This window comes from Corvus kubaryi, unplaced genomic scaffold, assembly GCF_017639235.1.
Source record: "Corvus kubaryi isolate FWS band 111438036 unplaced genomic scaffold, C.kubaryi_AGA036_p1.0 split1-37296, whole genome shotgun sequence".
NCBI classification, from domain to species: domain Eukaryota; kingdom Metazoa; phylum Chordata; class Aves; order Passeriformes; family Corvidae; genus Corvus; species Corvus kubaryi.
Window position 1 is genome coordinate 4,140,012 of NW_024582075.1, and position 19,986 is coordinate 4,159,997.

At 37.9% G+C, this 19,986-nt stretch overlaps 1 protein-coding gene across 2 annotated transcripts in view; it reads right to left on the minus strand.

The window, feature by feature from the left end:
• Positions 1 to 3,191: 3,191 nt before the first annotated feature.
• Positions 3,192 to 19,986, minus strand: part of COMMD10 (COMM domain containing 10) — a 109,094-nt gene continuing 92,299 nt past the window's right edge. Inside the window, exons 6-7 of one of the 2 annotated variants that reach the window (XM_042012801.1) lie at positions 4,381 to 4,440; positions 3,192 to 3,757 (exon numbers count right to left, since the gene is read on the minus strand). In XM_042012801.1, the coding sequence (XP_041868735.1) occupies positions 3,719 to 3,757; positions 4,381 to 4,440 (99 nt within the window). In that variant the 3' untranslated portion in view covers positions 3,192 to 3,718. The remainder of the gene's footprint in view (positions 3,758 to 4,380; positions 4,441 to 19,986) is intronic. The other variant, XR_006013555.1, reaches the window with a different exon arrangement.

The following is a 19,986-nucleotide window of genomic DNA, read 5'->3' on the forward strand; positions in this document are numbered from 1 at the left end:
TGGACAAAGATAATCTAATGCATTTGTACTCAACAAGAATTAATGTGCTGTTAGTGTGAGTTTTGCTCAGTGATGTACAACCGTTGCTCTTCACCAGTAATTTGGTATTTTCAAAGCAGTTCTCACACTACTTTCCCTTAGGCCCAGAACTCCAAGTTTTCATGTCAAAACAATACTGATGCGTGTGATACCTGAATCAAATTATTTCCTTCTTTCGCCAATAGTTCATTTGAGGCAGATTTCGAAATTATAGTTTTGAAAGAAGTACAGTCACTGAAAATACTGTCTTCAATGTCTGAACAAAGATGAATCAAATGTTTTTAAAATGCACTGAAAGATCTGAAAGAAGATTTAGTAATTCTTACTCATCCCAATTTCCAGTTTTAGAGTTCAATAAATCTCTGCAAATATCTTCTTAAAACACTATGTGAAGCCTTGATAATTTCAAATCTGGATCATGTCCAAGAGATATTACAGGCCAATATGCTAGGATCCTGAACCAAAAAGAGCATGGGATGCATCCTTTACACTTTCTGCAGTAAAACCTTCAAAATACCCCCAAGACTCACTGTTCTGTTTTTTACCAGAGCACATAACCAAAGCTTGAACACTTTCAGTGCACATGCCTGTCTAGGCTCCCACACCAACCTGGTGTGTTCAGTTCTGTGTAGTCTACATGCCACCTTCTTCCCAGGAAGTGTTTTTCTTTCTGCCACCTCTAAGGCACTGGGTCTAGTCCCTGCTGCAGGCAGATCATCCCAGGCATCACCCAGTCTGTGCCAGTGCTTGTTTTCCCTCTTGTTCACTGACATCTCTGAGACACCAGGACTTTATACAAACCAAGCAGAGGCAGCTTCTCTCAGGGGAATACTAAACTTGCCCTCTCCAAGTCCAAACAGGCCCAGAGAGAAGCAACCAGGATAAAAGCCTTCTTCTCTGCAAGACCTAACAAAAACTCCCTAAATTCTTCTGCTCTTTCTCAGTTAGTCAATTTTCTCTGCTTACTCAGGAGCATTTAAATTTAACTGATAAAATCTTCTCCAAGACAGTACAAGTTCTGCCCTCACTACATAACAATGTACAACCCCAAAGCTTCCCCTTACACACAGAAAAGTGTTTTTAAACTAAATGTTTATTTCTCAGTGGTCCTTGACTAAAGGACCACTTGTACTTCTTACATAAGGCTTTTGACAATAAGAATTCAACACAGTTAGTAAAAAATAAAAGACAGCCACTTCTAAAGAAATCATAAATCTTTTCAGTCATCTGCAAACAAGGATAAACATTAAACGAATTACTGCAATCTTAGGCTTTTTCTTCCCTTCCAACATACTTTTATAATTTTTAAAATATTTCCTATTAAAGCTAGATTTAAAATCCGGTTTTCATTATCCCACACTTTGGTCATGGTCCACTTTGCACCAAGGTTGACACTTCTGGGTTAGTTTGAAATACGAGATGCAGTTATACAACTGGATAGCTTCCATAGTTAATTCTGGTTTACTTTGATTTCCCATTTTTCCTCTCACTCTTCTATAAGGTTTTTCTCCCCCTTTGCTCAATATTTTCTTTGTATATATACTTTTGTCATCTTTTCTAGTGTTTCTGCTCTCTTCCTTATATTTTCCAACACTCAAATTCCATCCTTGGGAATATCCATTTCTCTATCCTCTCCTTCCTTTTTCTTGTGCTCCATTTCTTCCTACTCTGACTTCTTCTTTTCAGATGCACCTGCTGATTTGTCCAATGCCTCTTGCTCTCCAAGCTAGCCCAGCCTTCACCTCCTCCACCAGGGTACATCAATCACTGCCTACATTCACAAAGATAACTTAAACCCCTCATACAACTGCCTTAGTATGTCCTGTATCCACACAGGAAAATCTGAACTCACTTCAGATCTGACTTCCAGAACATAAGCTCTGGAAACTCAGCGAAAAGGCTCAAGAGCAGCATCCTAGGACGAAACATACTGTGCCATAGGCCTGTTAGAGAACACATCATGCAGCAGAGGATTTCCCTAGCTGCACTAACTACAAAGCACTGCTAATGTCAGCAAGCAGAGGGAATGGTGGGGCTGTGTCCACCTGCACACACACACCTGTCTATGCAGCATGAGATGAGCAGGCTGGCAAGCCCTTGTTGAACAGCCACACTGAGGATGTGACATCTGTGGGTGGGAGCATTTTATCTCCAGAAGATATGGCACATTTGCAGGGGCTTATGACAAGACATAATTTTGGCAGCCAGCCTCCCAAGCTATGGTAGGTAATATTCTCCTGTGCAATGGTGATTCACTTCTTCTTTCAGGATAACAGTGTTACTGTACCAGAACGGTAGAGTAACATTTGGCATTTCATTTAAGAGCTAAGAACTGTGGTTTTAAGTGTGTGTTTTCCCTTCAGTGCCCTTTACCCATACATAGGCTGTTAATGGCTTTATCATCTGAATCTATTAATTTGCACCTTGGACACCTTGTGCAAACCTCACATTCTAGAGGTGACAGCACAATTCATAACAAAGCAATAAAAAGGCAAAAAACATCCCTCAAAAAGCAACAAGGCAGGAATTCTGGCACAGGAAGACCTAAACTATTCAGAAGAACCAGCGATTCAGAACATACATTTTGGTTATACTTACATCCCTGATACAGGTATCAGGAAGAAAAAAATCTTGTTCAGGGAATCTCTGAACAGGCAAATTTCCTCTCACCTTCCATAAGCCCAGAGCCCAGAGTTGTATACTGTGCAGCAATGAAGTAGCCTGTCAAATGGCATCAAACAAGAACTAAGATGACTTTTACCTTTCTCATGCTGCTCATGAATCATCTGGAACTAATGGGTGAAAGTATGACTAACTCGGCCTTTAATAATTGTACTTCAAATCTTCCTGATCAATGTAAAAACAGTGGTAAAAACAGCATGAGGAAGGATCAACACAGCTTTCAGAAATCTGTCAGACCATTTCAGTACTTTTTGGTTTATACTCTGAGATTTCTCCCCTCAGTTATACACCATACTACTTAGATTCATTAGTGGTCATGCAGTGCTAAGAAGCCATGTTTGTTTTCAGTGCCAAGAGTAAACACCAAAATCAGAGACATTGTTGATTACTTCAAATTAAAAAAAAACCACCAAACTAAAATAGAACAAAGATAACGAAATGAAGTTTGACTAGCCCCAAAATAAACCAAGTACTTTTTAAATTCTGAATTTATTTTGACAAATCTGCAAGAAGCATTATCAATTGAGTGAACAGTATTTTAAAAGGATAGAAATTTTATTAGCTGTGTATTTTCTTACAACTTTTACATTTATGTCTACAAAGAAGGATTTTTTTCCTAGTCTCTCACTAGCATGCAAATTTCTACCAGAATCGAGTTAACACACATAATAGCATGAAAAAAATATTTCTGAAGCAGGGTAGCATTCATTTTTTTTGGGGGGGGAGTGGGGAGGGGGGGTGGGCAGGGTGTTCCCCCACTGCAAGTAAAGAAGACATTTTTCACAATTGCTAAGCAAACAAGAGAAAGTCCATTAGAATCTTCAGACTCTTGACAAAGACTCTTGGTTAATGGTACCGGTCTAAAAAGCAGATAAGCCATATAATTTTACAAGAAGCAACCCGCTGAATCCTTCAACAAACACAGCTTGGCAATCTATCTTCAATTCAAAATAATGAGGCGGCAGGAGCGTGATGGAGAAATAAGTCTTCAAAAACATCACGTAAGGGAATCCAGCTGTGCTTGTATAGTTTCCAGCTATTTAAAGGAACAAAAAGAGAGAAAAAAACCTCCACTCATAAAATGTTGTTTAGAAACATGCAAACAGAAATATCCAATATCTTCAACTACGCATACCAAATGTATTTGCATACCAATATAAAAATCCTGTACTCATGAATATTTGTTTTTACATGAAGCTATTAGAATTCATTGCTGCAGTTTAAATATTCAAATTTTAAAGAAACAGTTGTCTAAATACTACCTCTTTAGCATGCACAGATGTTTTCCTGTGAATTTCCAATGCATAATAAGGAAAAAAAATAAGAGAGTTCATTTTGACTGGATTACGAGGCTAGCATCTTGACTGAAGATGTAACACAAAGATGCTCTTTCCAGAGAGACCCCCACTGTTAATCATCAGCTACTCCTCCTGATCTAACTGCCAGGTATGCTTACAATGACCCAAGCCCTGCCTTCCAAAGTTGAATGCACAGGCTCTTCTTGAAAGGGCTTTATGTAATCAAAGAAATCTAACAGCCTTAATTTAAGTTGGATCCCTTTTTTCCAGTTTTATTAGATTTAATTCACACAGGCAACACTTCCTGCTGAGCAGCATAAGGTGTTTACAAAGAAACTATAATATTGTAAAATCTACAGACCTTGTTGTAGAACTCAAACAGCTCTTGGTGGCTAAATTCTACAAACACCTTCTTCAGGTTCTGTAAAAAAGAAAAAAGAAAACAAACAGATTAAACAAAAAGAAGGAATAAGCATACGCTTTTCTCTTTCTTCTTTCTATTCTATTCTTTTCCCTTTTATTTTTTCTTTTTGTTTCATTTTGTTTCATTTCGTTTCTTTTCTTTTTAGAATTAACTCCAGTAAATCAGAATATGAGATCAAAATACGTGAAAGAAAATGGTTAGTTTCCTTCCATTCACTACAATGTTCCTCATACATGTATATTTCATTTAAGTAAAGAATTCAAATCTACCAGTATATCTATTCTCCTCCTGTGAAGAACAGTAATAAAATAATCAATGTAAAGGATTTAGTTACCTTATTTTTAAGTCAGACAAAAATGAAAGATTACATTCATCTTTCTCAGCAGTCCATCTGGTAAATACCATTTCACAGCGACAAAGTCAGTAGTGTATTTGATTGAACCGGCACAGCTATTAACGTACTGCACAGGCACAGAGCTGATACCTCCATTCATTAATCCAACAGTTCCAATCTTAGCATGCTGACACTGCTATAAGCATCCATGCAGATTCAGCCCAAGTTAACAATTAACAAAACAGCTTCAAAGCAATGCTTAAACACTAAAAAAGCCCACAAAATAACACAACTGATGAAAACTACTGTAGATAAAAGAGACTGTGGCAATAATCCTCCGCATGCATGTGCTGATGGCTGTGGAGATGGGGGTTAAATTAGAACTTCTGTCCTGCTTAACTTGCTTGCAGCCTGCTACCTTCAATCACAGTGCAGATCTATCTATACAGTTCCTAGCCTTATTCCTTCTACTTCACTTTATGACTTTATTTATTTAAAAGTAAATTTCTATTTCTGCACATTCTCTTCATTTTTCTTAGATTTTTCAAGGCTTGGAGGCATTCCTGAGGATAAAAGCTGCACTTCCGTGAACACTAATGAGGCTCTGTGAAAGCTGAATCTGTGGACACCTCTACTCACAAAATATTATCAGCTGAAATAACGTACACACACCACGTTTCTTTAACTGGTACCAACTTCATGTACCACTTGGGTGAGTAGAAAAGCACTTATTTATCCACTCAGCTTAAATGAGCAAGGACACTTTCGCATACAGACAAGGCTGTGGGCCAGATTCTGTGTACTCATAGCGATGCAAGTCTCAAGTTATGCCAAATAATGTCACTGAATTTGGCGTACCAAATGCACAAGACCAGCAGAAGCCCTGGGAACACAGTATAGGTACTGCCTGGTGCCTACTCCTCAAAAGGAGCTCTAAGAGACACAGGAAAGAGATAAAATAACTGGGGCCAGCCTGTCTGGTGCAATTCCTCCTTCTCGCTCTGCAGAAAGAAGGATCCCTTCCAACAATTTCAGGACAGCTACAAAAGCCTAGAAAAGGACCAGTGATTTGCATGAGAGACCAATCTTCCCCCTCTGGGAAGGAACAATGCAATACTGTGAATCGTATGGCGAATACAAAATAAAACTACCAGGACAGCAGTTCTCTTTGCCATGACTCCAGCTGATCCTCCCTCCAAAGAGCATAATGCCGTGACAGGGAAGTAAAAGCATTTTTAAAGGCTTTCTAACAGCTAAGAAACAAAAAAGAAAGCAAACAAGGGTTTTTTTCAGAAGAGAAAGGGGGTAGAGGAAAGAAGAAAGATACACTTATGGCAAAGGGATCTACCATTTCAGCTGGGACGTTTGTTAGGCATTTGACTTTCTAGAAGGATTTGGGCAATTGAATGGAAGGAATCAAAACTGCAAAGAAGAGGTTCAGAATGAAAGGAATATATATATCTTGAAAGTTTATCACTCACAATTAATAGTTAGGGTCATTTCTTGAATGATTTCTGGAAGGGCAGTCTGTTGGATTTTGATACGACAGTTTTGCAGTGCCTCCAGAGAGGGGCAGAGAAAGACATCTGACCATCTGATCTCATTTCTCCGATCTTGATGTCTCATGCAAGATGGGCATGTTCTGATACTACTTTAGATCAGCAAGCACAATCAATTCTCTCTCTCTTTTTCTCTGCTACTCTTTCATATTTTCTAACTACATTAATTACTGTTAGTTAAAAGATAGTGTATGCAAATGAAAGAAGTGCACACCTTTTAATTCAGGTTCTCTTTACACTCAAAAAAACCCACTATGCTTTATGAACAGGATGAGATCTCTCTTCCCATTATTATTTAATAATCATACTCTGATAACTAGGACAAAAATTATGTTGGATTGTGGCAGGCGAATGTCTGTGGAGATTAAAAGAAAGCATGCCATGCTAGGCTATGTTTCTCATATGGGGTGGGAGTAAGAGTGTCAGCGGGAGAGAGGTGTAACAATATTGTATGAAATATGTTGTTTATCTGCACTTAATCATCTGCTAAAACACATTTGTTTATATGTGTAAAAACCAAGTACATCTACTACACCACTTCAACATAGAGTAGCATCACAAAAAAACCCATGCAGAAGTATGGCACCAGTCAAAAATGTTATCTTTACTATATTAAATTTCTCACTAGCATGAGTCCCTTAAGGAAGGTGACAAATAATCATTATTATCTGGTCAGGAGTTCCTGTATAAACTACAAAAACACTGTATCATAACCAGATCCATACAAAAAAACCCTACTTCTCAGGTGGCTGATGGTCCCCCATTTTTAGCTGAGATATCCATTATTCACTTACTTGCTTTATTCTGTGTGAACATAAGCAAGTGCAATTAAAATTGTGTTCCACAGGACTAGGTTACCACCCAGTTCTTCAATTACTCAGTAAAATTGTCTTAAAAATTACTGTGTAGATAGAATATTGCTAAATCCCCCAGAGCAGGCTAATTCCTAATATACTAAATGGAATTTTACTCAGATAAGCATACAAAATTACAAACCCCAATAATATTTCAACCATAACTAAAACACAGGATGAAAAAAATCGCTTTCAGCTTACTTACTTAATTAAATGTCACTGTGTGCAGACAGAACCTCAACCTGTTTATGAAAAGTACAGCAAAGCTGACTTCTTTTATCTGCACATACAGGTTTTCAGATGTTGCCTCTGATCTAGTATGTGTTTCCCAGATGTAAATAAGAAACCAGCAATTTGCTGGATGTCTAACTTCTTTTCTTCTTTTTATCAAGTGTATCATTCTTTTTTCCTCTTTCCTCTATAAATTTCTTCCCATTCGTCATCTTCACACTACTCTCTCCCCCATTTCTGGCATCCCATTTTCTCTTAGCTGTTATCATCTTCATGTGAAAGAAGACGAAACTGAATTTATTCTCATTGTCACACTTTGTCACTCCAATAATTTTTCTAATTACATCCCAAATTTTGTTGCTGTGCCAGTGTTAAGTCCTAGCTCCTACTCTTAAGAGTTTCAGCCTTGAGGGTGGCAGTTTCATAGCGTCAGAGAAATATAGCCGAGCATGCTATTGTTATGAAGACAAAGAAATCTCTAAAGTACCAAACGTTCATTCTTTGGGCTGCTTTGAAAACACAGAGAAAGGCTTTTTGTCTGATACAATACCCATGAAGGGTGGCAGGGATTGCACTGGAGCAATATGCTTATTGAGCATAGCTAAAGAGTATGTGCAGCATGTTAGCTAAATAAAGTTGCAGTTAAGTTTAATGTGTTCATCTACTGTAAAACATGACAGAGCACTGCATTTACTACTGGAAAGGTCTGTGTGAATTGCAGGTGTCACCAAGAAAAATCTTTATATCCCCCGAATTCACTGCAAGGAATATGGTAATAAGCTTTCTGAAATGAGTGGTTTAACATGTTTGGCCATGTATTTTAAGTGTTAAAATTAGATTCTAGTGCCATTTTGCCTTCATACGTCTAGATGAAATCTGATTTCATTCCACCTCTTCTCTCACCTCAGGGTTGTATCAATTTACAACTTACAGCCTCCTGAGAACTGTGAAATTCTAATAAGTTTAACTGATTAGGGCTGTTTTCTCCCCTTAAGTATCTTCTCACTTACTGTCTGGTATTATTTTAAAAAATGTAACATCTTCATCAGCCTCTAAAACCAAATTTCCTTTGAGGGTAGAAGGGGGGCAGGGAAGAGGAGAGAGAAAGGAGAGGAAAATGAAGATAAAACCTCTGTATTCCCAGTCAATATTAATATGCTATCCTGTCCAAAACAACCATTCTGAATGTCTGGCTAATTCTACAAAATAGCCACAGTCATTTAATATACACTTAGCTTACAATCACCACCAAACAATTAGGCAAATTTTTAGCTGAACATGATCATCAGCATAAAATGATGAAGATACAAGTATACAAGATGTGTAAGAGTCTCCAATTTCCCATTATCTCGGCTAACTATTTTAAACATGAATACCTTCCTGGTGCAAAATATTTCTGTGGAAACCAAGCAAAAAATGTCTCCTTAAAAGACTTCAGAAAGCAGAGGCAAATTTCTGGTTATAACCAAAGGACTGGGTTTTGCTTTTAGGGGTTGGTTTGGTTCCTTGGTCGCTTGGTTGGTTTGGTTTGTTTTACAGTGGGGATGTTTATTTGTTTGGTAGTGTTTTGTTGGTTTTTTTAATACAGTGCTCTAGATATTCCTATTCAATGTACTACTGCAAAAGCCTTATTACTAATGACAGAGTTTTGCAACCTTACCTATTACACAGCTATTCCACACATTTAAGTCCCCAACCCCATGTGTAAGCATAGAGTAATGCACCAGAAGTTATAAATAAAAGCCAAACTTCTGGCTTTAAAGCTAACTTTAACACAAAAAACTGATATTGCTGTTCTCCACTGCAAAGCTATCACTATGTCAGTGATGTTGAAAAATAAATGCCAAGTATTTTGAAACAAACAGATGGAGTGATAGGCTGGTTTATATACCTAAAAGTCTACTGATAATGATAATGTTCTGTGACTGAGCACATGTAAAAAAAATACAGTATATCCAGCAAAATTTATTAATAGTAACTAAGTGAAGCAACATATATCCCAGTCTTCATATTCTCTAGTATTACCTTTAATACTATCTTGAGCCATATCTCCATTAGGTTTGAGAGAAGAACATTTTCACATTTGCTATGCATTCTCCAATTTATTCCTATTGGACATCCTTAAAATCTCAGATGTAAGAGAAGGTGGACAACAAAGCTAACTAGTTTATGAACAAATTAAGATTCATTCCTAAACAGACCCCAGTTGATTCTTAATAGCCTACATTTCCCTCTGGACCTATCCAATTCTGTGCTACATTAATTCAGACTTCCTTTAAACTTGCTTGGAAAACTATGCATTCACCTAGGCACTTAAAACTTACAGCCCTTTTTCTATTTGTACCTCACAGAATTTATCAAAAAGTTTGAGCTGCTTGGTCAGGAAGATGAATTTTAAGAAGAGCATATGCATTAAAACAGACCAGCATCTCTTAGAAGCACACCTGTTTCTTAACTCTCTGCACATAAGAGATAGTAATTAAACTTCTTCATATTCTTACAGCTGTAGATGGATGTAATTCAGCTCAGGGATTCAGCAAAACACAGGGAGTTAAGTACAGACTAATATATTCCTAATTAAACTTCTTTCACATCACCAAAAAATGTGACCTTCAAACTTCTTTCTTTTTCCAAGCTTATTTCCATTTGCAATACCAAATTATTATTTTTGTAGAGAAAAAAAATCATGTTTTATGACTGAATTACATGCGTTTCAAGTTCCAGTGTGCAACTGTTATAAAATGTAAGATACCAATCCACTCTTTTCCTGACCAATATATCAACATCTAGTTTGTAAATGTACCGCATTCTAACTTTCAAAGTTGCTTTTTTTTTTTAATATAAGCTTAAGAAATTCAAATTCCCTGTGGATTCAGAGAGATCAAGATCTGCATCATACTAAAGATGTCTTTCCCTCTCTTTGCAATCTCTATATAAGTCCCCTAGCCAAAGCTCTGTGTTGATTCCTGAGATCTAACCAACATGTTACTGGAATTGATGGAGATACGTACAGATAAATCTTTAATCTCGCTCCAGCAGATTCAGGATCATTTAAGCACATTTTCATGGAAACTGGTGAGAATAAATTTATTGCCCAGTCTGGTAGTAAGGCAATAGACTCGGCAGGCCTTTGGAGACACGGAAGACCTGACATACTCCCAAACTGCAATAAGAAATGTCAGTCATTACCATTTTCATTCCTCCTGTTTCCCTCCATCCTCACAAAAATATCCAGTACTGGCTGGCTGAACTGATGCAAAACTAGAGACAGGAAATAGGACACAACTGCTAAAAAGACACATAGGCTGGGAATATGACAGAGCATTAAAGGCAGACTGGTCCCTTTCTTCACAGTAGGTAAGAAAAATGTTTTTAAAACTGACAGAATTATCTGGGAAAAAAAACCAAAACTACAGTTTTCACCTCAGTACACCTTTTCAGAGTAAATACCATCTTGCTAAAGAAAATAAGAGATAGAAAAGCACTGTTTTTTCCAATAGCTGTATCCAGGCAAAGGGTTCCTAGGAATTTACATTCCTATAAATACCATCATTATATTGGTTTTAATGATTCTTTTGCATGGAAAACCTCTCAAAACCAGAAATCCAGAGATGAGGGTTGGCACTTCTGTGCAGATTATGTTAAAGACACTTTTAGAAAAACATCACAGTGAACAAACTCACTTTTTGGAGAAATGGGTGGCAGATGTGCATCAGTGCATGCCTATCACTTAAAAGCATGTCTTTTATAGTGATACTTCCCTGTATGTTGCACCTACAGAAAATGGCTCATAGAAGATCTATTGAAAGGCTGACTTGCTTTATGTCAGTTCTGTATTTTGTATTTACCCTCACATGCCCTTTCCTTCTTTGAAGACAACTATACACACTGCTCAAGCTCCTGACTGATTCCTAGCTAGACTCCACATGGATTCAATCACTAACAGCAAAAAGCATCCATCCACACAAATATCACTATATTCTCAGGACTCAACAGCAAAACATGCGTAATTTCCAACAACAGTATATCCAACAAAACATGTTTAAAAATTGTTTAATATACTGAAAGGTTGCCACAATTACTAAGAATGTCACAGATTAATCTGAGGAACACAGGTCCTAATAATCATTAAGTTCCTGTTTCATCTCTCACCTAATTTTCCAAATTATACTGTAGTCCAAATACTGCAGAAAGCTCTCTGAAGAAGCAATCTTACTAAAAATTTAAAAAAAAAAAAACAAACAGAAAACCACTCTTTCTTCCTATTAAATTTCACTGTATCAAGTTTGGAAAAAAGAGTTCATGGGAAATCACATACACCCTAATTTTTGCATACTGCTTATACTGTAACTATCAAAATACTTCTTCTTTAGTCAGAACTGTACTGTGATAACTGGTTTTATTCCTCAGAAGTAATTAAATTCTTATCTTTCACATTTTGGTACATCTCATTTGTCACAGAACTTAAGATATTTTAAAAATTAAGTTTAGGAACACTGCAAGGAAAACTAGGCAGTTTTGATTCTGTGTTTCTTTTATTTCCACTAGGGCTAGCACGTAAGTCTTCAAAAACCATGAAGACCAGTGAGTTCAGATTTCTAAAGATAGCTTACAACAAAACTGACACAACAGTCTTACATTCACCTTGAATGATAAGGAATTCACTTTTCTTATTATTATTGTATTCACAGATAACCTCTGCTGAAGAAGGCATAAGCATGCTGCCTTATGCCTCTGCCTAGGCATAAGCATGCTGGTACCAGAAATGCTCTCAAGCTTTTCTGACCTCACATGTTCACCAGATTTGATCACAGCCCTATTAATTTTTAAAAACAACATATCAAAAAGATGTCACGTAGCTATAGTTGTGGAGTATTTTCTCTAATGCAATCAGAAAATAATCAAATTCTAGGAAACTAACAGAACTGAGTGTAAATATTAAGCGCAACATTAGCCTAGTATTGGAATTCGCAATTTAAGATTATGAGCTTAAATGGCAAACATTGCACCTTGGGTGTCTTGGAACACCAAAGCTCAGCCTACAGCATCAAAGGCAGACTGAGAAGTATTTGTATCTAGATATACAATGGTCAAAACATCCTACAGCAAGAAGAGCAGCTCAACACCATGTACAGAGTTTTTTAAAGAGCTTCTCACACAGCTTGCTTGCAGCTGAGGTAATTAACCTGGAATTACAAAACCTTTATGTTCTAATCAGTTACATATCTAATACTGGGTATGAAGCAGGACTTAGAGGAAGCTCAAATTGTGATCCTAACCACTCAGGAAGCCACCCCTTTGTTCTCATCTAAAAGCCAAATAAAACCTCCTTTGTCCAAAGAAGAAACCTGGGTTGTTATCAATCTGCATCCATATCTAGAGATACAGATGAGACAGAAATACTATATGGTGAAGTCATGCAGATGACTAACATTTTAAGAAGGTTTTATACCTCCATTTAAGAATGGAGGAAGCTGGCATCTTTTTGAATTATTAGTTTCTGATCCTACCTGGTTCAGTAAGAAACTGCAATGCTGTATTGTATTACCACAAAAAGCCATTCTTTCTGCATCAATGGAATACCTGAAAGTATCTATTGTTTCTACTGAGGCACAAGAAAAGAGGTTGGATAAAAGATGCCAGCAGTGAGAAGAAAGATCTAAGGAAGCTCAAATCCACATGAAATCAATGTAACTGATGTGAAAACACCCTTTCAAAAATCTGCTTAAATATTTACAAAATGTCGAGATTAGATAATTTGTAAATTAGTTCTTTTTGTTCGAAATGGGTCACTCGGAGTATCACCAATTTGGATTTTGTTAGGCAGACCAGCAAAGATAAAATGTTTGGGGCTTTCTTTTTCTGTGCTAAAAGGATGTTAGTGGCTGTCAGTGAGTATGTTTTTGATCTCCAGTGGGCAAATCATTCCAGCAGCTAGCAACTGGGGGCTTGCACACAAATCTCAGCTGTTGAGAAACAGGGAAGTCATGCAGGAATGAGGGATGTCTAGTCCCCAGCAGGATCAAAGACAGAACTCTTAGGGAATAAGGTTGTTTGTAAGGTAATGTATATTTTATCCTTTTAAAAAATTTATTTATTTTTATGAGGAAGTCACCTACTTACAATTTTTACTGTATTCTGAAGGCTGTAATATATCTACAGCTTTTGCTACTATGCTCACAATTTACAAATAAGTGGTGGTATCTCTTCCTTGCTGTAAGCAACCCAGCAAAGCCTTGAATCAGTGCTACCTGTTTGTATCTAGGACACACTGATATCAGAGTGCAAACAAAATTATGCTGCATCACAAGCCTGACCAAGTAAACACCAACATCTCTCAGGCAACATGCCACAGTGCAAAACTGGAAGAGGTCATTAAAACCAAAGTTTCTCAAATTAGACAAAAAAGCTTCTCCTTTTTACAAGAATTAGAAAAAGATTATGTGGTCTTTTCTCATTATGACTCCACAAAATTAACAGGAATGTGGAAACAACCATTTACTATGAAGCAATCAAGCAACAATTTTCTCTTACTTGTCACTTAAGATTACACCCAATCTAATGACACAAAATTAGCTATTTTGGATTTCAGACAATGGAATTTCAGCAATCTTGCTTTGTTACTTTTTCTAACAAGTTACTTAAAGTTTGATGGAGCGGAGTGGTGTGAATTCTCACTGCTTACTGAAAACTGGACAAAGTGCTAAGGACAGAAAGTACAAGTTCTGTGTGTTTTCACATACATCAAAGATGAAATGAGATCTCTCAATCACAGTGTCCTTCAAAGCCAGACTATGAACATAAGTGTAGAAGTAATATCCTCTTGGGAAAGAAAAAAAACAATTTTTGGCTAATATAAGCAATTCAAAAGAGGATATCAAATCCCTTTTTATTTTCTTCAAGTCTGTGTGCTATCTAATTACAGTTCATAGAGGTTGCTAAAGAGAGTGAGCAATATGAAAGCATACAGTACTAGATTTGGATTATTTTAGAGATGGCAGGAGCACAATCCAGTACTCAGGCTGGCTGCAATGGTTTCAATAATTATCAAAACCAAGATACTTTTTATGCTTCTCTCTCAAAATGAATGTGTTTAGCTCCAAATTAATTACATTTTTCTCTTTCAAGACATCACTGCATGATGCAAAACTAAAATGGTAGAGCAAGGAATAAAAAGTGCATGAGGTGTAATCTTTTCACAAAGATAGACACAAGATTAATATTTAAACTAAACTTAATGTCTTTTTTATCTTTCTAACATATGAGTTCTTCAAAGGGAAAAATGGAATAGTAAGATGTTACAGGTCAGTTTGCAAATACTATTTTCTTAGAATCATACATCATTAATGTTGGAAAAGACCCCCAAGATCATTGAGCCCAATGTGTGACCAAACACCACCATTCCAACTAAACCACAGCACTAAATGCCATATCCAGTCATTTCTTGAACACTTCCCCTACCACCTTTCTGGGCAGTCCATTCCAGTGTTTAACAACCCTTTCCAGGACAAATTTCTTCCTGATGTCCAACATGAACCCCCTCCCCGGAACAGCTGGAGGCCATTTCCTCTTGTCCTGCTGCTAGTTCCCTACCTTTCTACAACCTCCTTTGACACAGCTGTTAGTAGCAAGGCAGTGTCCAGTTGCATTCAGTAAAACTGGTCACTGAAAAGCAGAAAAATGAACTAGAAAAACAAATGGGTAACAGCTGCACTGGTGAACCAGAAAGACAGCCTGATGATCCTAGTCAGGATCAGGGTGACAGCAGTCTTTATGAAAGAGCATATTAAGGGTATCTGTGCTTTCTTACTAGTGTGGCAGAATTAACAGTTGAACACACACTAAAGGGAGAAGCCACTGGATTCAGGTATGAGAAATGTTTTGTGTCAGTTGAAGAAAGTAATTCCAAAACCCTGCACAGAAGATTGAATTGCACAAATTGCAAACCAGTTTCTTTAATGAGAACAAACAGTTCTTGATAGCATTATTTTAAAAGGATTAGAACACTATTGTGAAAGAGAATTAACGCTATCTGGATTGTTTTGTTTATCTTGGAGATAAACAGGTTGACTGGTTTACAACCATAAACTAGGCAGAACTCTGTGGTCAGGCAAAGGTTCTGTGGGATCAGAGGCTGCCTAAGAAATACACAGATCCAACAGTTGATTTGCCAGTTGGCAATCCACTTCTCAAACCGATAAACTCAGTACTTGGGGTTTTGTGGCATTGGTCTTGCTAAACCTGAAGTCTACAGAGATATGAAGTTCTAGAATGCAATAACAAAGCCTGATACTACAAGAGAAAGGGTCAACTGAATAAACTGCGTATCTGTATCACCAAGAACTTTGATAAATATTCAAAGTGAGTTTTTTTATTTGAACTAAAATATTTCTCCAGTAGTTGTTCATATTTTCTGTGAGTTGAAAATACTGAAATGTGAAAATAAACACATGGGACGTCAAAAGCTGCAAGCCATTTAACATTAGCTATCCTTGGTACAACAGTGAATGAAGATCCAGAATACTGAAGATCCAGAAAGACTTTCCATTCCTTTTTTCTTCTGGGAAATAAAACTCTCCTTTCTGAAATACACCCTTCAAGATTAATATGTGAATGACCCGAGATTCTTATCTTAAAACATACTCCATTTTAAGAAGAAGAGAGGGTTTTACCTGCACTAGCAAAAACACAGCCATCAGCCACAGTGATTCTCCCCTGTTCAGCACTCATAATGCTTCATTTGAGACACTGCATCCAGTCCTGTGCAGCCCCAGTACATGACAGATGTTTGGAAAATGGGGGGAGTTGATCTGAATGGTTATCATCTGGATGAACCAGATGTGAAAAGACACTAGAAGAAGGTTTGCTTAGTTTGTAACAGGGTTAAGAATGGGGAATCAATCTAACTGCAGTCCTACTGTCCTGGGGTAATCCCTAATGTTATTGTATTCCATATCTATCTGTGCTCAGAAATTGTCACTGAATCTTTAAGACCCTACAAAGAGAACCCTGCAGGGGAGTGTGCTATTGCAGGTGCTTTTACATTCATTTCTTGCAGGTGGTTTCCTGTTTTTTTCCACATGGTATTTGCTTCACTGGCTGTTTGGTCTTTACTTAAGCAGAGATTTTCTCCATTTTGGGTTCTCTTTTCATTTTTGTTTTTCTTTTTTCCCATCTCGGAGAGGCTGCAGTAGGGGTTTTGGGCCGCCCTGAGGAGGATTCTGCAGGTGCCTGCCCACAGTGGAAGCCCTGGCCAGCAGCAGCGCAGCGGCCCCGCTCCGGCCCGAGTCTCCGGTGCCTGAGCAGCAGCGCCCGGCCGGGCACAGAAAACACCGAGTGCCCCGGGCCAGCGGCTTCGCCTGCCGTGCCCGCCCTGCTGGGCCCTCTGTGGGAAGGCTGCCGGCCCTGGAGGAGCCGTCAGGTCTTCGTCTGCTGCCGGAGCTGCTCCGTGAGCTCCTGCCTTCCCGGGAGGGACCTGATGCCATCTTATCCCTTGGTCCTACAAGCCTGAGGCTGTCCCTGCTGGGCAAGGTCTCAGGAAGGGCATTTCCGGCATTTCGGGTCTCTGTCCATGTGGATCATGAGTTTGTAGCAGTTTGCTATCTAGTATTTATGTACTGTTACCGTTTTTATTCTTGCTATTTATTAATTAATTATTTCTAAACTATTGTTTTTTTTCACTTACATCTGCTGGTATCTCATTCCTTACTGGTGGGAAGGGATTAGTTGGAATCAAGGACAAAGTCACTCATTTCAGAGTGCCCACCTCTTCAAACTATCTCAAATCTCTACACCTACATATAACAATTTTAGCATTAAAATGTACCTCTGTGACAGGTGATTTTAATTTATCCTGTTAAATACTAGAGATCTGATCTGTTTAGGGAGTTCACCTCATAACAAAGAATGATGTTTGGCAACAAATAATAACCATCCCTTAGCTGAGGAATTCACAAGAAGTACCATTTCAACCCATTCATGAGCATTCAATTTCTTCAAGTAATTCTCACAGGGAGTTGATCCAAATGACATGCCTAAAAGTTGGCAACCATACCTTTTAAACGGCCACTGTTCTTCACTCTTAAAAGACCTAGATCTGGATGCACAAGTAATTTTAATAGATACTGACTGTTAAGCAGGGAGATGAGCCAGAAAGATGATCTAGGTAACTTTGCAGGAGGCCAGTGAAGTTCACAAGAGACAAGGCTGTTGAATAGTCAGTCTTGTGATCTGAAGACCTACTGGCCTCCTGTGGTTTATCACCACCAGTTTAAAAGTGCTGAAACTGGACTGTGATTAAAGTATTCCAGCACGAACTTCAATAGCTCTGAATAAAACATGCATACAGAGCAAGTATAAGAGTGAATATCCAAAAGGGTCCAGAGCTCTTGGATAAAAAATTGCCACTATTACTCAACTACACCTCTAGATACTACCATTCAGAGCATTACTGGGCCATAAGGCTCTTGGTGTAGAGGCAAAATGCTATGGTCAGATAATACAAGGAGCTAGATTACCTTCAACTGCTAAAATGCATTTAATAGAAAGTCAATACCTTAATTTTGCATTAGTGGTTGCATAGCCCATTCTCTCAGAATCTAAAACAGCATAAAAATGCAAGGCTGGCATAAACTGTATTAGCTGCATATATTCTAGTTAATGTGACAGAATGGCTATCTTGTACCCAACATTACAATTCTTCTGTGAGCAATCTGGCAGTGCAGAGATATAGTACTAATGATTGTGAAATCATGCCTTGACTCCATGGTGTTAACCTAATTGTGAAATTAGACTTTATTTATTTCACAGCTGGGTACTGACTGGCTATGAATTGAACTGAAAATGCTATTTACAGGCCAATATGTAGCAATACTTCCAAGCAAACAAGACTGAAGAGGTGAAGATAGATATCAAAATGGGGCTGTAAATTACCTTGCTGAATGCTCTTACTCAAAAGCTGCCTGGAATATTTCACTACTCTGAAGCCATACCAAAATGAATTTCATAGGGCATTATTCAGATGATAATAATAATAACAATGGTTACTAGAAAATGCTGTATTTTCTACACTACTCTTTAATGCAGCATGGCATCATCTCCCTAATGCTGCGTTTCCTGTACAATACATTTGGCTAACACAGTTTTATGGAAACCAAGAAATACTGACAGAGATTCACATTCAAAACCTACACAAATTAATGAAATTTTAAGGCAATTTACTTTAGTTACTTCATAAAATCCCAGCATCCCACTGCTTCTAGTTGCTGACTACAAAAAGCTCTAAAATCTTCTCTAGTTGAGCAACTACAGCTGAAAGCACAAAATAATGCAAGGATTTAAAAACTAAATTTAACTTTGTCACAAATCATGTTTCCTACCCTGACCACGGTGGTTTAAATGGCTTCACAACCAAGAAAATGTGTGAAATCAACTGTGATTGGGGATTACAAAGAAAGTAATTAGTTCATGCAGATCAATCGAGAAATCAACATAGACCTTAGAAAATGCAGACCTCAGGATCAAGAGTCTGCCAGAGTGGCTTCTGTCCAGCCCTGCCATCACTCTGTGTTCTAGCAACCACGAGGAAAAGGCAGTCCCGCTTTTGCCATCCCTGTAATACCCAATTAGATGATACCTGGGCTTCAGTAACAGCCTGTCCCTCTATTTCTATGGCAAAAAGCAATTTCAATAGACTACAGTAACAGACCAACATAAAGCCCAGCTATTAAAAAAAATGTACCTACAATCAGCTTATTGCTATGGAATAAGGATTTGACCAGAGTGCTTCACTAGTAACAGATTTTTTTTTTTAAATATGCTTTTAAAAAGCCAAGTATAAAACTTAGGTTTTGCAGTGATAAAAACTCTCTGCTCCATCAGTGCAATAAATTTATTTAACATCTTTAATTTAAGCAAATGTTAAGAATCTCTCACTTGCTTGATGTTAAAGTCTCAAAGTATAATCAGTATTTTTGCCAGTATAGCTACTTCTCAGCAAACTGTAGTAAGTGCTTTATTATTTGTGGGTTTGGGTTTTTTGGTTTTGGGGTTTTTTTTTGGGGGGGGGGGGAAGGTTTGTAGCTGCTTTCCAGTGAACTGCAGTGAACATGTTATTTAGGCTTTTTAATTTTTTTTTTTTGGGCCCCCTATCAGGAAGCCTATCCACACTAGATCAGAAATGTTTCCTTCTGCACTACCACTGTCTAGTAGCAAAGGAAAAAATCTTGCCCTAGAACCTCTGGGTAGATATTAGGTGCATATATACAGCATTCATTACTTAAAATCTCATACTGTGTTCTTTAAAACATTTTTTTCACTTCAAGCTTTTTTGAATAACAGGGAGGAAAAATGCTGCAGCGGGGATTACTGCAACAAGCATATTGCAAACCAGGAGTCCCGTGGAAACGAAGTATATATGGACAGATTCGTGGTAGATGTTTCAGAGATGTTTATTTCTCCAGCCGCATGGCCGGGGCTCAGCTCAGGAACTCCCCCAGTCATGGGACCCGAGGGTCCTTGGCCACACCGGGGAACACAAACCAACCCATGGGGAATGAGACTGACC